This window comes from Periophthalmus magnuspinnatus, chromosome 9 (genome assembly GCF_009829125.3).
Source record: "Periophthalmus magnuspinnatus isolate fPerMag1 chromosome 9, fPerMag1.2.pri, whole genome shotgun sequence".
NCBI lineage: Eukaryota > Metazoa > Chordata > Actinopteri > Gobiiformes > Gobiidae > Periophthalmus > Periophthalmus magnuspinnatus.
In genome coordinates, this window is record NC_047134.1 from 9010653 (window position 1) to 9026038 (window position 15386).

Here is a 15386-nt window from a genome sequence, read left to right on the forward strand (position 1 = left end):
CCAGCCACCCTGCGGAGGAAACTCATTTCGGCCGCTTGTATCGCGATCTTGTCCTTTTGGTCATTACCCAAAACTCATGACCATAGGTAAGGGTAGGAACGTAGGCTTCTGGCTCAGCTCCTTCTTTACCACAACGGTCACGACTGCATCACTGCAGACGCTGCATCGATCCGCCTGTTAATGTCACGCTCCATCCGTCCCTCACTCCATCCCCCGGACCCCGAGTCGGGGGGACGGAGACTGGGCAGCGGTCAAAGACGGGTGTCTCGACCACCCGGTCCACAGACACAGCATTTGGCTGTAGTGACGTGGAATATCAAACCCAGCTTCTTTATAGTTATATTTCACTGTAGCAAACAGTAGAATTTCTTATTGTTACAAAAATGCTGCTTGACATTTTTGGACCCTACCTATATGAACCGGTGTCTAAATTATTTTAAGTTAATAAAGGGTGGGTATAAAGTGGGTGGGCATAAGGGGAAGCTGAAAGACATTTTCTGAGCACTCAAACCTGAAAACTAAGACAATACAGGATTAGTCAAACATGCATACATCAAAATACTACATTGAGTGTTGTAGTAATAAGAGAACAAACATGTTTAAAAGCTCAACAGTTGATTTAGCATAATATGTTCTCTTTCAAGTTAAAGGTGAGTTTGTCCATCTCGCTGTGCTTATGATCTTTGGTCGCAGTTCCTCTGGCAGTCGGAAAGGCGCGTTGGCGGCTCCCCTCTTGGGCTGAGCGTAGTATGTGAGGAGACGTCGTGCTTCTGACTCGTTTGGAAGCTGTATTTTCTATCTTCCAGGAGCATTTTGGGAGTAACGACACACATCAGGTTAGTATTTATTCTCGGGCTTTCAAAAGTCATTTGTACGCAAGGTTCAAAGTGCACTGGCGTCTGTATCAAACTTGTCCAGGAAGACTAGCCGTTACTTGAAGTGTTGCTTTAGCTAGCTAGCGTTAGCCCTCCGGTTGACTGCCACTGCGGTGGTAATCGAGCCTGGCTACTAACTTCCCGGATTAAGGTGGGCTCATTTGTACATGAGTAGAGCGGCGGCAGCTGCGTGGAGTTTGTATTCGGACGACGCGCCTCCCCCCCCGGGCAGCATTTGACGTGTTTGTCCGCTGGCACCTCTGCCTGATAGGTGTCACTGCGGAGACTTTTGGATTTGTGGAATTTGCCGCGTGTGAGGTGAGCATTCCTCTGATGTCGTTGAAACGTGTTGATTCTTAAACGTGTCTCCTGCTGATGTTGACCGTAAATGTGTTGTAATGAACCGCTACAGAGGCACAAACACAGGCGAAGAGCGAGAGCGCATTTTAGGTGGATCCCCGAGCAGATGTGCCACCTCAGCGAGCGAGCGACAGCCCGCAGACCGACAGCCCGCAGTCAGAAGCCGCGGCCCAGTTTGGGTACACCGTGTAACCCCACCGCTATGACTGTCATGTGATGGACAGAGCTTGAGGTTTTCGTTGATTTGTGAAGCCATTTCTGTGCGTCATCTTTGGGTAGGTTACGTACAGTGAAGCGTTATTTACAGGTTACAGTACATTTTTATAATTTACGGCGTTGTCTGGCTAGACAAGCATAAAAAATCACATGTGAATTCCACAAGCCTGCCCAAAATCCAGCAGGAAAGAGTTTTTAGTTCAAATGGAACATCTTTTGTGAAAGGACCCATATTACGGTTTTGTTCAAGTTATACTGTTGTTTCCTCATCTCAAACATACCTGGAGCTGTTTGGCACACAGACCCTACATATTTAGTTTTTCTTTCAAATGGAAACCACTCTGTTCCACCGTGTGATTTCATGTTTGTAATGGATGAAGTGCTCCACTGTGTTTTTAAACATACACCTTCACTATAATCCTTTAGATAATTTCTGACGTGGAATTACCAGTCTTTACTAAACTAAAGGTAAATGTAGCTATTAACTTTAAAACATCATGACATCAAGGTGGGAACGGAGCATTTTGGAGCTTCGGAGATGTAGACAGACTCATAAAAGATTACTCAAACGTGTGAATGAAACAAAACAGAACTCCAGGTATGTTTTTTGAGGAAGTAACAACATTATAATATGTCTTAAAGCTCATAAGAGTCAATTATGCATAATATAGCACCTTTAAGGACACACTGTTTGTGTGTTCTGCTTTGCTATTTTTTTGTTCATGGTGACATTTTGTCCATTGTTATTGAAAACTGCTTTTGTTGTTTATTAATGGGGTGCTACCTGCCCACTTCTGTTTTCACTCAGTTGAAAAGCATTCAGTAGTAGCCAAATGAATATGCTGTTGCCCAGTAAGTTAGATAAGTTAAAAAGTGTTGTAGTGGTAATAGTGGTAGTAGTAGTAGTGGTAGCAGCAGATGTGCTTCTCCAGACCTGGACTGTCTATTGGCAGGCTGACTTAAGCATTGGAGCAGATGTTTCTGTGCAGAGGAAAGCCCAGTGTCCACCTCAGCCTGGACTGAAAGAGCAGCTACTGTCAGGTTTTAGAATAAGAAGTGACAATGATGCTTCAGAGCTGATGTACAATTACATTCAAGGTAGCTTGAATCAGAACCCCAAAAACTGCACTGACACAGGATCTATTGACCCTACCTGACCAGTCCCTCTGTTACACTGCACTGAGACCTTTGAGTGAGACACAAAGGTGACTGAGAAGTTCAGTGGGTTTGTTGCTGCAGCTGAATTTCTTTCAAGATCAATAAAGTATCTCTATCTACCCCATTATCTCTATCTCTCTTCCCCAGTCATGTCTGACTATGAGAAAAGATGGGGCTGACATGCTTCGAGTATCTAGACGCTATACAGATTTAATGCATTAGTCCTTATTGAGCAGATGATGGATGCTGAAGTAAAAGAGAGTGTTGGTCTATTGGTTAAAATGTCTGTCTTATTTATAGCATTGTTCACTTTGAAGCTTTTGAATGAAAAGGGACTCAGTTTTACACTTGAGGTTTTTGCACATCTTTAGTCAGCGAGTTACATGTAGTAAACTCTATAAGAGCCACAGCCACTACATGTTTTTGTAACTAAACTTAAAGCTATTGTATGTAACGTTTTTGCCAAAAATATACAAAGATGTTTTTTCATCATGGAGGTTTTTTATTGGACCTGATCATTTAGAAAAAACATGCATCCTTACTGTGAGTGGACTTGCATCCCCACAAACCTGACTCTTATTTGGCCTGAATGTGGGACTTCTGCTTGTTTCCTAAGTATATATATTTTTTATAATATTTTTCTTTATTCTTTTTTTCTGTTTTCATGGAATCATGCAGGTGAGTTTCCACCTCCAGAAAGTTACATACTATCACTTTAAGAAATATTCATGTCCACATTTAATTTTATTTCAATATTGTTTGCTGAATTTGAGCCACAGTTTAGCTGCAAATATTGCGTAGTGCTTGAAGATGCACTTTGTAACTTTTCTGGAGAATACTCCATCACCTGCTCGTCTATTAAGCTTGAATGAACTTGGATGCAATTCAATTCCTGCTGTTTTTATTGCCTTGAAAAAACATGCATGTTTTCGTGAGTGGGGTCACCTCACCACAGATCTGACCTGCAACTTGACTTGGCCTGGTGGTGTCACATGCTTGTCTCCATAGAGATGGATATAGTGCTAAAGAAAATAATAAAATAATGTACTTTTTAACCTGATCATACATAACTATAATAATGTTTTAAAGCTACCATTAGACCAGGGGTCACCAACCTTTTTGAAACTGAGAGCTATTTCATGGGCACTTTGCTCAGTTTGCCTTTAGTTATACATTATTAATAATGATAAATGGCAAACATCTATGTGAAGACACTGATCACGTTAATGATTTCTCACAATCAACTATGACAGCAAGGTGGGAAACATATCAATATTCAGCACTTTAACTTTATTAATCTTAGTAATTGTAAAATTTTCAGATGATCACTTACATCACTACATCTGATAGGAAACATGTCCCATTTTCATGAACCTCTGACAAACCTTTTTAACAAAACAAACTATGTTGCACCATGTTTCAAAAAGTTATCAACTTTGTAATGTTAAAGAAAAATCAACTTACATATTTTAAAATAAATCTTGTTTGCTTTTTGTGACTTTTTTGCCGGTCTCTTGAAAAAAGACTGTTTCCCAAAACTGCCTTTAGCTCAGGGCTTTTTCTGCCCGTAGTGCGCCTCCTGATAGGTAGTTAGCGTGGAGCTTTTGTGACACGTAGTGAAGTGTCCCTCCACATTGTGCCACTTTGCCGTTGCCACAGTCGCCCAGCAGATGAGACACGTAGGTTTTCTTTTTGTTTTTTCTGCCTTGTTTTTGTGGTAAAAAAGCTGCCTTCAGTGTGCGTCTTCACAGCGCTTGCAAGCTGAGCACTGGTTTTGTCACGGGCACAGTACTAACCTTTGAACTGAGTAGGTCAGAGTTCACCTTAACTTGTCTAAACTTCACGTAATGAACATATTTTTAAGGTATTGTCATTTTTAAATCTATATAAATTCAAGGGTCCATCCATCCATTTTCTTCCGCTTATCCAGAGCCGGGTAAGCGGTAAATTCAAGGGTGATTAAAAAAATAGCAACAGAACAAAATAAAATTTTAGATTCAGCTCATTGGTGAGTTGTGCTATATTTAGAACCGGCCTGCGGGCGACTCATGTAGTCCTTGGGGGCGACTTGGTGCCCGCGGGCACTGTGTTGGTGACGCCTTCATTAGTCTATATTGTTGCTATTTCACATCCATCTGAAAAGCTTAGTAGAATATGAGTTTTCATTCAGAAGTGTTTTTCTGCTGAACATGGGCTTTGTTCCGAGGCACAGATGATTAGAGTATATTGGCAAAAGACAAGACTGAAAAGACTGACTTTGAGTGGGAAAGAGTCCAGCCTAAATGGATCATATTTAGATGGCTGCCTCCCTTGAAGTACCCCACTCAGGCTTGGATACTGTGCTAATTCTGTCTCAAGGCTTTACTACTATACTTCAGGAGTCTAGTAGGTCATTGTTAAGGCTCTGTTTGGTCGATATTGGCTTCTCCTCCTATGCAGTATTCAGCCTACTTGGCCTGGCCTCCCTGCTTACTCAAGGGTGCTAATCGGAATCATTCAGAGCCTAAAGTGTAGTGTTTAAACTAGGTCACCCACCCCTAACCACCAGTTAGTTTGGGACAGACGAGTTTGTGCCAAGTAGAGTAATCTTGACTTTTGAGTGCATATTTCTATTATCTTGCTGTTCCTGTTGAAACACTGGAATTTCCCCATTGTGTGACAAATAAAAGGCTATCTTATCTTGTATAAAAAGAAAGACTAATTGATATTGCTAGAATCATATAGTATTATTAAAACTAGGAATGGGCAGGAATGGCTCTTTGAGCCGGTACCCGTATCCAATAATTTGACTTGTTGCTGTGGTCAATAACCAATATTTGCTGATTCCTACATTTCTCTTTTTAAGATCCATAGCAAGGACCACAAATTTATCTTAAGTTCAAGTAAAGATCACATATTAAATTTTTGCCTTTGTCAAAAATAATACAGCCATATAATGCTCTTCTATTTCCATTTTTACTCATTAATCGGTTCAAAAAAACAAATCTGATGCACTGAGGATAAGCTGGGAATGACACAGTGCACAAAATATTGGTATTGGTACTGGAGTACAAAGTGATAACTATTAACAATAACTTAAAAAAAAAACCATATGTTTTATAGAAGGTAAAAAATGAATAGATTGCTCGATTAATCAAAGTAAATAATTTATAGGTTCCTCGATTTGAGAGAAACAGGTGACTAATAACCCACACCAGCGAAGTTAACATCTTTAAATGCTATAGAAAACATTGTTAAAACATATTGAGGGTGATGGTGGCACAATGGTGACTGTCACGCTCTAACCAGAAAGTTGCAGGATCAAATTTCACTCATACTGTCTAGACACTTGACCTACAGGAAGTTTAAAAAATCTTCTAAATCACCAGCCAAGAGAAAAGTTACTGTTTTTACCATATTTTATCAGTCTATTAATGATGTGGCCATGTCCATGTAATGAGTTGGTTGTGGGAGCGTAAACATGATAATCTGCTTTTGTCTCTATAATCCTGTTTGAGAAAAGCTGCCAGCCCAATTGAAGCGTTTTCATCAGATTTCAGTAACGATTCATCAGATAAAACATCAAGTATTTGGGCAGTGTGCAGGTTGTTGTCAAGATAACGCATATTCTTATGGGTTGTGAGGTTCAGGGCAGGCTGCATGTGGAGGGCATTACACAAGGTATTTTTAGGGCTAACAGTGACGAGCCCTTTGCTAGCTGAGAGCTTGTTGTCATGACAGGTCCAAGTTCCTCCATTCGCTACACACACAAGGCCATCCACACCAGGAGCACTGTGATTTTATAACTTATTTAAATAGGGATGAACAAAATGAAATGGCATTTAAAACAGACCACATTTATAGCCTTTTAAAGAGGTTGTATTATGCAAAATCGACTTTTTGGAGCTTTCTACATTGTTATGTTCAAGTGGTTTTATATTCATTAAGGTTTGTTTGTGTAATATTGCTCGTTCTCCTGGGGACTATTTAAACCCTCCTCATGGTTAGGAGTACAAGCCCATGCCTCTTGTACAAGGCTCAGCCCACACATTTGGCTCTCTGAAGCATTCCTGAGTCCTGCCCTTACTCCTGCATGACCATTTTTCTGTACAAAAGTAGGATACAAAAACAATACATTACAACTTCACAAACCTGGTGCTGATTGTGTTGTGATGGCACACTAAAGGGATAGTGGGGGACATGAGCATCAAAACATTTTTTAAATACATTGTTTCTAGCAAGTGTAGCAGTTTCAAAACATGCTATCATGGCGACCTAAATGTTGTTAACAATATAGATTGTATAAAGTGGACAAAGGGAGTGTGACGACATCCATAGTGTTCGGCTTCAGTCAAATGAAGTTCATCAAGGTTAGCAGATATATGGGTAAATTTGGAGCAGAGTTCCATATTTGGAATTCCGACCACGAGTATCATATCAACCAATTAGCCAATCTGGAACGAAGCAGTCGAAGGTAATACCACTTCCCACCTGCCCCACTGGATTAGCACAGAGGGGGGTCTTGACAACCTTGGGGAAAGAAGGCACCTGATTTGTCTGTTATCAATGTTCATATCTTGATTTACAGGCACAAAAATATCAGGATCATGTAGAGCGGGTTAATACGAACATTTTAAGGGCAAAATTATGAGGCTTACTGTAACAGTTAGAGGAGTGACAATTTTTCAATATAATGTGAATTGGAGTCGAAGGAGCCAGAAGCGTGCCCACGATCACTTCCTATCTATGTCCATTTATATATACAGTCTATGGTTAACAATGAATACTCCTTTAGAAGTTTAATACCCCCCTCTTTGATAAAGTGAACAAAATCTCCATGGGGACTTGTATAAAACCTGTTAACCCATAGTTAAGACTACAAACCTTTTCTGGAATGCATGAGATTCTTGAATTAGTTCATCAATTGAGATTTCAGTCTTCTCTAAAATGTTACTCCTCCTTGTAATACACACTGTGAAATACATTTATTTTTTCACTTGACTCTGCTTTGTAAGAAAGTACAATTAATCCTATAGAGTTTTGTCATTGTGTCCTGGCTTTGTTTTGCAGGTGTTTCTCTCTCCATGTCTGCTTATGCACATAGGACTTTGAGTGAGGAGTGCCTGTCCATCACTGTGAGTTTGGATGTTCTAGGCTCAGTCTGCACACCCGTCCTGTGGCTGTAGGCACCTCACAGCAGAACCATGAGCACAGCCAAGACCAGCGGCCTCAAAGCTCCCAGCAAGATCGCCCGGCCAGGAGCGGGGGCACCCAAGACAGCTCCAGCAGGAGGTAAACAAAGGGCAGGGTTTGTCCATTGTGAACTGTACTATTGATCTAAAATGTAAATAGTAAATAAAAACAGGACTATTGACTTCCTGTTCAAAACTGAGAAGCTTTCCCTCTTCATGGTGATATTCCATTGTAGCAAGCACCAAGTTGTCAGATAGTACATGTGTTCACATTTGAGTCACACACGGTTCAAAAATGTTCAGTACTCATTCCTCAGTTGCAAGTATTTGAAGAATTAAAACTCTAAGTGCAGGGATGTGGAGTGCACTGTCCCTGTACAAGTAAATAGCATAACAAGCCAAACATGAACGCTTATCTCGATGTTTTCAAGATTTAGTCATTAGATTAATTACTCCAGGTTTGTAATTTAAGAACAAACAAGTTGACGACATGGTTAAAATGTATATAATGTATCAGAAGTTCAGTAAATTAGGTCTATATTGGTCTATTTTTATTGGTAGTCCCCTGACACGTTGAATAAGCTGTTAGCACGAAATGGCATTGCACTGTTTAACAGATCTGGAGGATCCTCTTTTTCTTCTTGGTAGAGTGTGCGTTTTTGAACATTTCCTGGATAGATGCCTGTTATTTTCCTACCTGCTCCATTTCATCTGCTCAGTGTGGTTTGGCATCCATAAAAGTAGTAACATTTGATTGTGACAACTCTCTCTGCACTCAGTGGGGTTTATGCTGTAATGCAGTGCCCTCAAGTTTTAGCAATATGTCCACATTTGTATTTTAGGTATGATTTTCAAGCTGCATTTTTACTGGAAAGATCACTAGTCTTGAGACCGTATTCACTCTGAATAGACTGATTTCGTTACGTGAGATAAAAAGTGTACCTGATTTTGAACCAAGCAATGAAATGCTCTCTGTTTTTGAAACATGACTGCTTTTTAGAAGTCAGTCAGATGATGAAAACAGTTGATACTTTTGACAACCCTTATCAGTAGGGTAAGTATTGGTAAGTATCAGATACTAATTGGTACTAAAACTAGTATTGACAATAGATGCTCATTTGAGCAGTTATTGACACTAAAAAGTCCCATTCACAGGACAGAAATTAACATTTCCTGAAACAGTTTTAGAATGATCGTGAGCTGTATAAGAAGAAGTATAAGATCAAATAGAGTAGGATGCATTTGTAACCAGAAGTTTACAAACACTACATAAAAAGACACATGCTTTTTTCCCCCCTCACTGTCTAATATGAAATCAGACTAAACTGTTCTAAGTCTATTGGGATTACCAAAATTATTTTTATTTGCTAAATGCCAGAATAATAAGAGAAGAATTTTTTAGGCAACTTTTAATTAAAAGTCAAGTTTACCTATGTTTCTTTAGTATTTCGTACCATTGCTTTTTAACTCTATGACTGGGGTCAAACGTTTTGGATCTCATTCCACAAGCTTCTCACAATAGTTGGCAGGAATTTTGGCCCATTCCCCCTGACAGAACTGGTGTAATTGAGCCAAGTTTGTAGGCCGCCTTGCTCGCACATGCCTTTTCAGGTCTGCCCTTAAATTTTCAATACGATTGGGATCAGGGATTTGTGATGGCCACTACAAAACATTGACTGTTATCCTTAAGCCATTTTGTAACCAGTTTGGCAGTATGCTTCAGGTCCTTGTCTTCCATTTGAAAGGCTTATTTGTGCCCAAGCTTTAACTTCCTGGCTGATCTTGAGGTTTTGCTTCAGTATTTTCTATATAATGTTCTTTCCTCCTGATGTCATCTATTTTGTGAAATGCACCAGTCAGCAAAACAATGCCACAATGTAACGATGCTCATTATGGCTAAACAGTTCAAGTTTAATTTTTGGAGACATGTCCTGTGTTCTGACGAAACTATGGTCTTTGTCCCTGCCTGCATTTGCAAATTGTAATCTGGCTTTTTTATATTTCTTTTGGAGTAATGACTTTTCCTGGCAGAATGACACACTCTTACCAGCTTCAGCAGCGTCTTCACAAGGTCTTTGTTCTGCTTTTGTTCTTGGGTTGATATGCACATTTAAGACCAAAGCACGTTCATCGCTGAGACACAGGACCGTCTCAGTATGATGGCTGAACATTCCCATGGTGTTTATACTTGCGTATAATTCTTTGAACAGATGAACTTTTAGGCATCTGAAAATTACATCCAAAGATGAACCAGAGTTGTGCAAGTCCACAATTCTCTTCCTGATATCTTGGCTGATTGCTTTTGACTTTCCCATGACGTTACATGAAGAGGCAGTGTGTTTCAGGCATGCCTTCAAACCATCCACAGGTGTGTCTCTAATTAACTCAAATGTTGTTGTTGACATCATAATCGGAGTTTTCCCTATTGATTAAATGCATGGTAATCTTACTGTATGTAAACATCTGATTATGAAGAAAGGAATGTAAAGTTGTGAAAAAAAATCCTCATTCTGGTATTCAGTTAATAATTTTGGTAGGCCTAATTGAAAATTTTAGTCTGATTTTATGTCAGACAGTGAGAAGAAAAAGTATATTTACTTTTTATGTAGTGTATGTAAACGTCTGGTTTCAACTGTATGCTCATAGACCACTATGGAACCTATCATGTGACACACAGCTATAAGGCCACATGGTAATATAAAAGAAAGTACGAGGATTTTATGTTGAAAATCGCAATCCACTGACTAAAGATATAATCATTTTGGTATTGGAATCAGTATTGAGTCTATTCCTTAGTATCGAAATAAAGTTGTAATGTGAGTTTTGTGATGGCACTAATACTGATATAGCTCTTTCCTGTATAAACTCGTAGTTAAATGTCTTTATTTCCCCTCTAATAGGAGCCAAAGCAGCGATAGACAAATCAGCAAGTGTCAGTGCAGAAGATGGAGGAGCTTCCGAAGAGAACTTCCAGGTTGGGGAGCGAGTATGGGTGAACGGGAACAAGCCGGGCTACATCCAGTTTCTAGGAGACACCCAGTTTGCCCCGGGACAGTGGGCGGGCATAGTCCTGGATGAGCCAATTGGTAAGAATGATGGCTCGGTGGCGGGGGTGCGCTACTTCCAGTGTGAAGCCCTGAGAGGAATCTTCACCCGCCCTTCCAAGCTGTCACGCACCGAGGGAGAGGCTAACGGGACCCAAACGGCACCCCCCTCCCGGGCCTCCTCTCCCACCCCCTCTTCGGGCAGTGTGGTGCCCCAAACCCCTGTGCCCAAATCCTCTCAGGCCTCTGCCCCTGTGAAGAAGACCACTCCACCAGCAGCAGCTAGCTCCAACCTGGCCCATACCAACAGTGAATCTGTGTCTAACCTGACCGAGTCTGGCTCAGTCAAGAAAGGGGAGAGGGAGCTGAAGATGGGTGACCGTGTGCTGGTAAACTCACAAGCAATAATCATATTTACAGAAGGTGCCACTGGTGATCTTTAATGAAATGGTTTAATGCTGTACCTCATTTTTACTGTCTTAAATATGTGACAAACAGGACTAGTTCATTTTAAACAGTCTGCAGGGGTCTAGAGTTGTTTCTCACTTATCTTATGCGTTGAGAGCATTCTAGTTATTCACCGCAGAGCCCACTTGCTCAACTTTAAGGCTAGCCTTTACAGTAATCCCGCCAACTAGCATGTCAACACCATACTTCCTGATTCTCTGACGATAAAACCACTTTATAATTGGATGCAGGCAACACACAGTGCTCTCATTTTGACCTCAAGAGCTGCTTATACTGTATCTATATATCTATATATATCTATATCTATATATCTATATCTATCTATATCTATTTCTATATCTATATATATATATATATATATATATATTATACTTACAGTGGAGAAATTTGACCATGATGGGCCATTTTGGCCTTCTTAGCAAAAAATGCTGCATTTTATTTTGGGACTGCATACGGACTCATTAAAATTTAGCAAAAAGGGCCCAAAAATGGAAAGCACAATATCAAAGTTAAATATAAAAGCAGAAACATTTACCAACACCCACTTTTCATAAAAAAAAATCCCTTCTACAAGTTAATTTGTATTACATCTGTTGAATGGAAAACATTGTGCTTGACATGGGACAGGCACAGAATCTGTTGATCGTTGAATGTTGATCTATGTGAGTTCCATGTGTTCCCTCGGCCTTCCCCTTGTCAGGCAGCATAATTATATAATATAATATAATATAAAGAGGAAGTGCAAGTTCTGCCTGCTGTGCTGCAAAGGAAATGTACTTACCATCACAAGTGCTGCAGCTGCCCAGTCCAAACAGACATGAGGAAATGTGAAGGAAATGTGGAGCTTTATGTGAGATCAGTGTGGGTCGCCATAACACATTTTGAAGTTTGATATATTAAAAATATCCAAAAAAACTATTACATACCACTGATATAATTGCCCTAAAGCAGCATTATCTCATTAAACTTTTGTTGAAGTTAACCATATTGTAAAATAAATGGCCAATACATAAAAATAGACCAATTGAACATATAATAGTTGGTTCAAAAGTGTCATAAATGTTAATTATTTGACAAACTATAGCTCAAATGTTATCAGATAGGCTTACTACAAATACTACAAAAAAATGAGTGGGAAAAAGTACACTCAATATTTATTGAGCCTAAAAATTATTGTTCTATTCACCAAAAGATATTGAATATGGAAAGATAAGATGATATAATAATTGTCATGACAGACCCACATCAGTGTAAAGCCATTATTTTCAAGCCTCTTTTCGGTGCATTGATTATCTGGATTATGAGTGGGCAAACATAGGCTAATGCTATGTGCTGCCCCCTCAGGTCGGCGGTACAAAGGCTGGAGTGGTGCGCTTCCTTGGAGAGACAGATTTTGCCAAAGGAGAGTGGTGTGGTGTGGAGCTCGATGAACCTTTAGGCAAAAATGACGGGGCAGTGGCTGGCACCAGGTATACCAGTCAACAGGCTTCAATTTCATCACATTTAAAGAGTCCATATTGCACTATTTTCTGATCTGTGTTATAATGTGAATGAAACAAAAACAACTGTTTTTGATGGAGAAATAACATGTTTAACGCTGCATATTTAGACTGACTTCTTCCATCAGACAGAAAACACTCTCGCCCACTTTGTTATGTCATCTGGTAATGCATGTTGTTCCACTTTTACTAAAATGATATGGATAATTTAAGCCATTGAATTGCAAATCTTTACTAAACAAAAGGTAAAAGGCAGCTGAAAACTACTGCTTCATGACATCACAAGGTGAAGCAGAGTATTTTGAGCTTTGGAGATCTAGACAGACTAATAATAAATGGTTACTCAAATATGTGAATGAAATTAAAAACAACTCTGGGTATGTTTTTGAGGAGGTAACAACATTGTAACATGACTTAGCGCTCACAAGTCAATTGTGGATAAGACAGTGACAAACCTCTCCGTGCGCAGGTATTTCCAGTGCCAGCTTAAGTACGGCCTGTTCGCCCCAGTCCACAAAGTCACGCGCATCGGCTTCCCCTCCACCACACCGGCCAAAGCAAAGACCACAGCACGCAAGACTCCCAGTACCACTCCATCGGGCCTGAAGCGCAGCCCCAGTGCCTCCTCCATCAGCACGATGAGCTCTGTGACGTCTGCAGCCAGCGCCAAACCCAGCCGCACCGGCCTGGTGAGACTCAGTACAACCATTTACTGTCGGGAGTGTAGGGTACTGGAAAAAAATATTGTACGGTTATGTAAAAAATAGTGCTGTAGCCTTTTAGTAGTTTAGTCGACTAATACACATTTTGTTCGACTGAAGCACCATCAACCGATTAATCGACAAATCAGTTTATTTATATTATAAAGATTTATTTGGGACAAGATTATGAGGTGAGGTGAGTGAGGTGAGTGTATTCATCTGTAAAAATCCAGATTAAATTTTGAGTCACAAATTTATTCTGTGTTTCCATAAATACATTGTTTCCTAGTACTTTTTCTTCATAAATAGTTGTTTTGCATGAAATCCCCCAGCAGGTGTAGTCTTGTGAGTGCAGTTTTGGTCATTGGCATGTATTTATCAGACCCACTCAATTCCAATATTAACAGTTCATCATGTCACTTTTCTGGTGGAGCGTATTCAGTTCAATTCAATTTGATTTATATAGCACGTTTAAAATACAACTTAAGCTGCCCAAACTGCTTCACACATACAACAACAAACAAAAATGGATATACATAAAATACCGGTACAACACAAACAGTAAACAACACCACAATATTGTAGTCTTTTTAGTCTGGTCTTAGATCCTCTCAGTCTGTTGAGGGAGGCTGTTCCATAGTGTAGGTGCAGTCTCCTCTGGTTTTGAGCCTGGCCCTGGGCACAGCCAGCAGGAGCTGGTCAGATGACCTCAGGGCTCTGGATGGAGTATAGGGCTCCAGTAGCTCTCTCAAATATAGAGGATCCATAGAGTGCAGACATTTAAAGAAAATCACTAACAGTTTAAATTTCACCTGATAAGAAATTGGAGCCAGTGCAGGTTACACAGCATAGGCGTGATGTGCTCTTGTCTAGTTGGTTTAGTTTTTGTGAGCAGATGAGCTGCAGTGTTCTGGACATTTTGGAAGCACTGCAAGGAGCCCTGATCCAGCCCCACATACAAACTATAACAATAATCCAGTATTGTCCAAGGTTCACAGAAAAACTCCTGTCTGACAGGCAGGGTTTAAACCAACAGTGTAGTACGCTTAATGCCCACATGTGTCTCCAGGTGGGATAGGAGGCTGTAATCTGCTGTGTCAAAGGCAGCTGAGAAATCTAAAAGCAAAAGAACTGCTGATTTCCCAGAGTCAAGAGTTAAAAGCAGGTCATTAAAACTTTTAAAAGAGTGGTTTCAGTGCTGTGCTAGGATTTAAAACCAGACTGGAATTTTTCAACAGTTTTATTCAGATTAAGGTAGGCCTATAGTTGGTCATATACAACCTTCTCCAAAACCTTAGACAGAAAAGGCCATTTTGAGATGGACCTAAATAGAAAGAGTATTTGGTCAAGATTAGGCTTTCTGAAGAGTGGCTGGACCACAGCATGTTTCAGGGCAGTGGGAAAAAAATCAGACGTCAGAGACAAGAAGTTTACAACATTATCAATAGAAGGTCCAATAGAATCAAAAAATGCTTGAACAGATGACTTGGAATAAAGGATAGAGGACACAAGAAAGGATTAAGCTGGATTAAGTCTGATAGTGACACTGGCTCAAAACACTCAGACTGAATTGCAGACTGTTGTAGCTACAAGGTCCACAACAGAGGGCAGTGGCAGTCTTAAGAGCAGAGACTTTATGCCTAAAGAATAGGTGAGGGCACAGCAGCATTTGCATTACATGGATTTAAGATATTTCAAAGTACTAAAAAGCATCTGAGGTTTGTGGCAGTTTGCCTGGAATCTTCCATAGTGTGGCATTGAACATGTATTCAATTACAAATACCTTGAGAAATGGTGAAAAACAACTTTCACAACTTTCACACCTTTCTAAACTAACATGGCCAGGAGGCATGCTCTGTTTAATGCCATATTATGGGACATTCCAGGAAAAAAT

General features: G+C 40.1%; 1 protein-coding gene across 3 annotated transcripts in view; it reads left to right on the forward strand.

Annotated features, from left to right (window-relative positions):
* The first annotated feature begins 676 nt into the window (after positions 1-676).
* clip1a (CAP-GLY domain containing linker protein 1a) overlaps positions 677-15386 on the forward strand; it is a 40548-nt gene continuing 25838 nt past the window's right edge. For all 3 annotated transcript variants that reach the window (XM_055224053.1, XM_055224055.1, XM_055224054.1), the window contains exons 1-5: positions 677-836; positions 7659-7880; positions 10681-11213; positions 12637-12761; positions 13261-13480. In XM_055224053.1, the coding sequence (XP_055080028.1) occupies positions 7793-7880; positions 10681-11213; positions 12637-12761; positions 13261-13480 (966 nt within the window). In that variant the 5' untranslated portion in view covers positions 677-836; positions 7659-7792. The remainder of the gene's footprint in view (positions 837-7658; positions 7881-10680; positions 11214-12636; positions 12762-13260; positions 13481-15386) is intronic.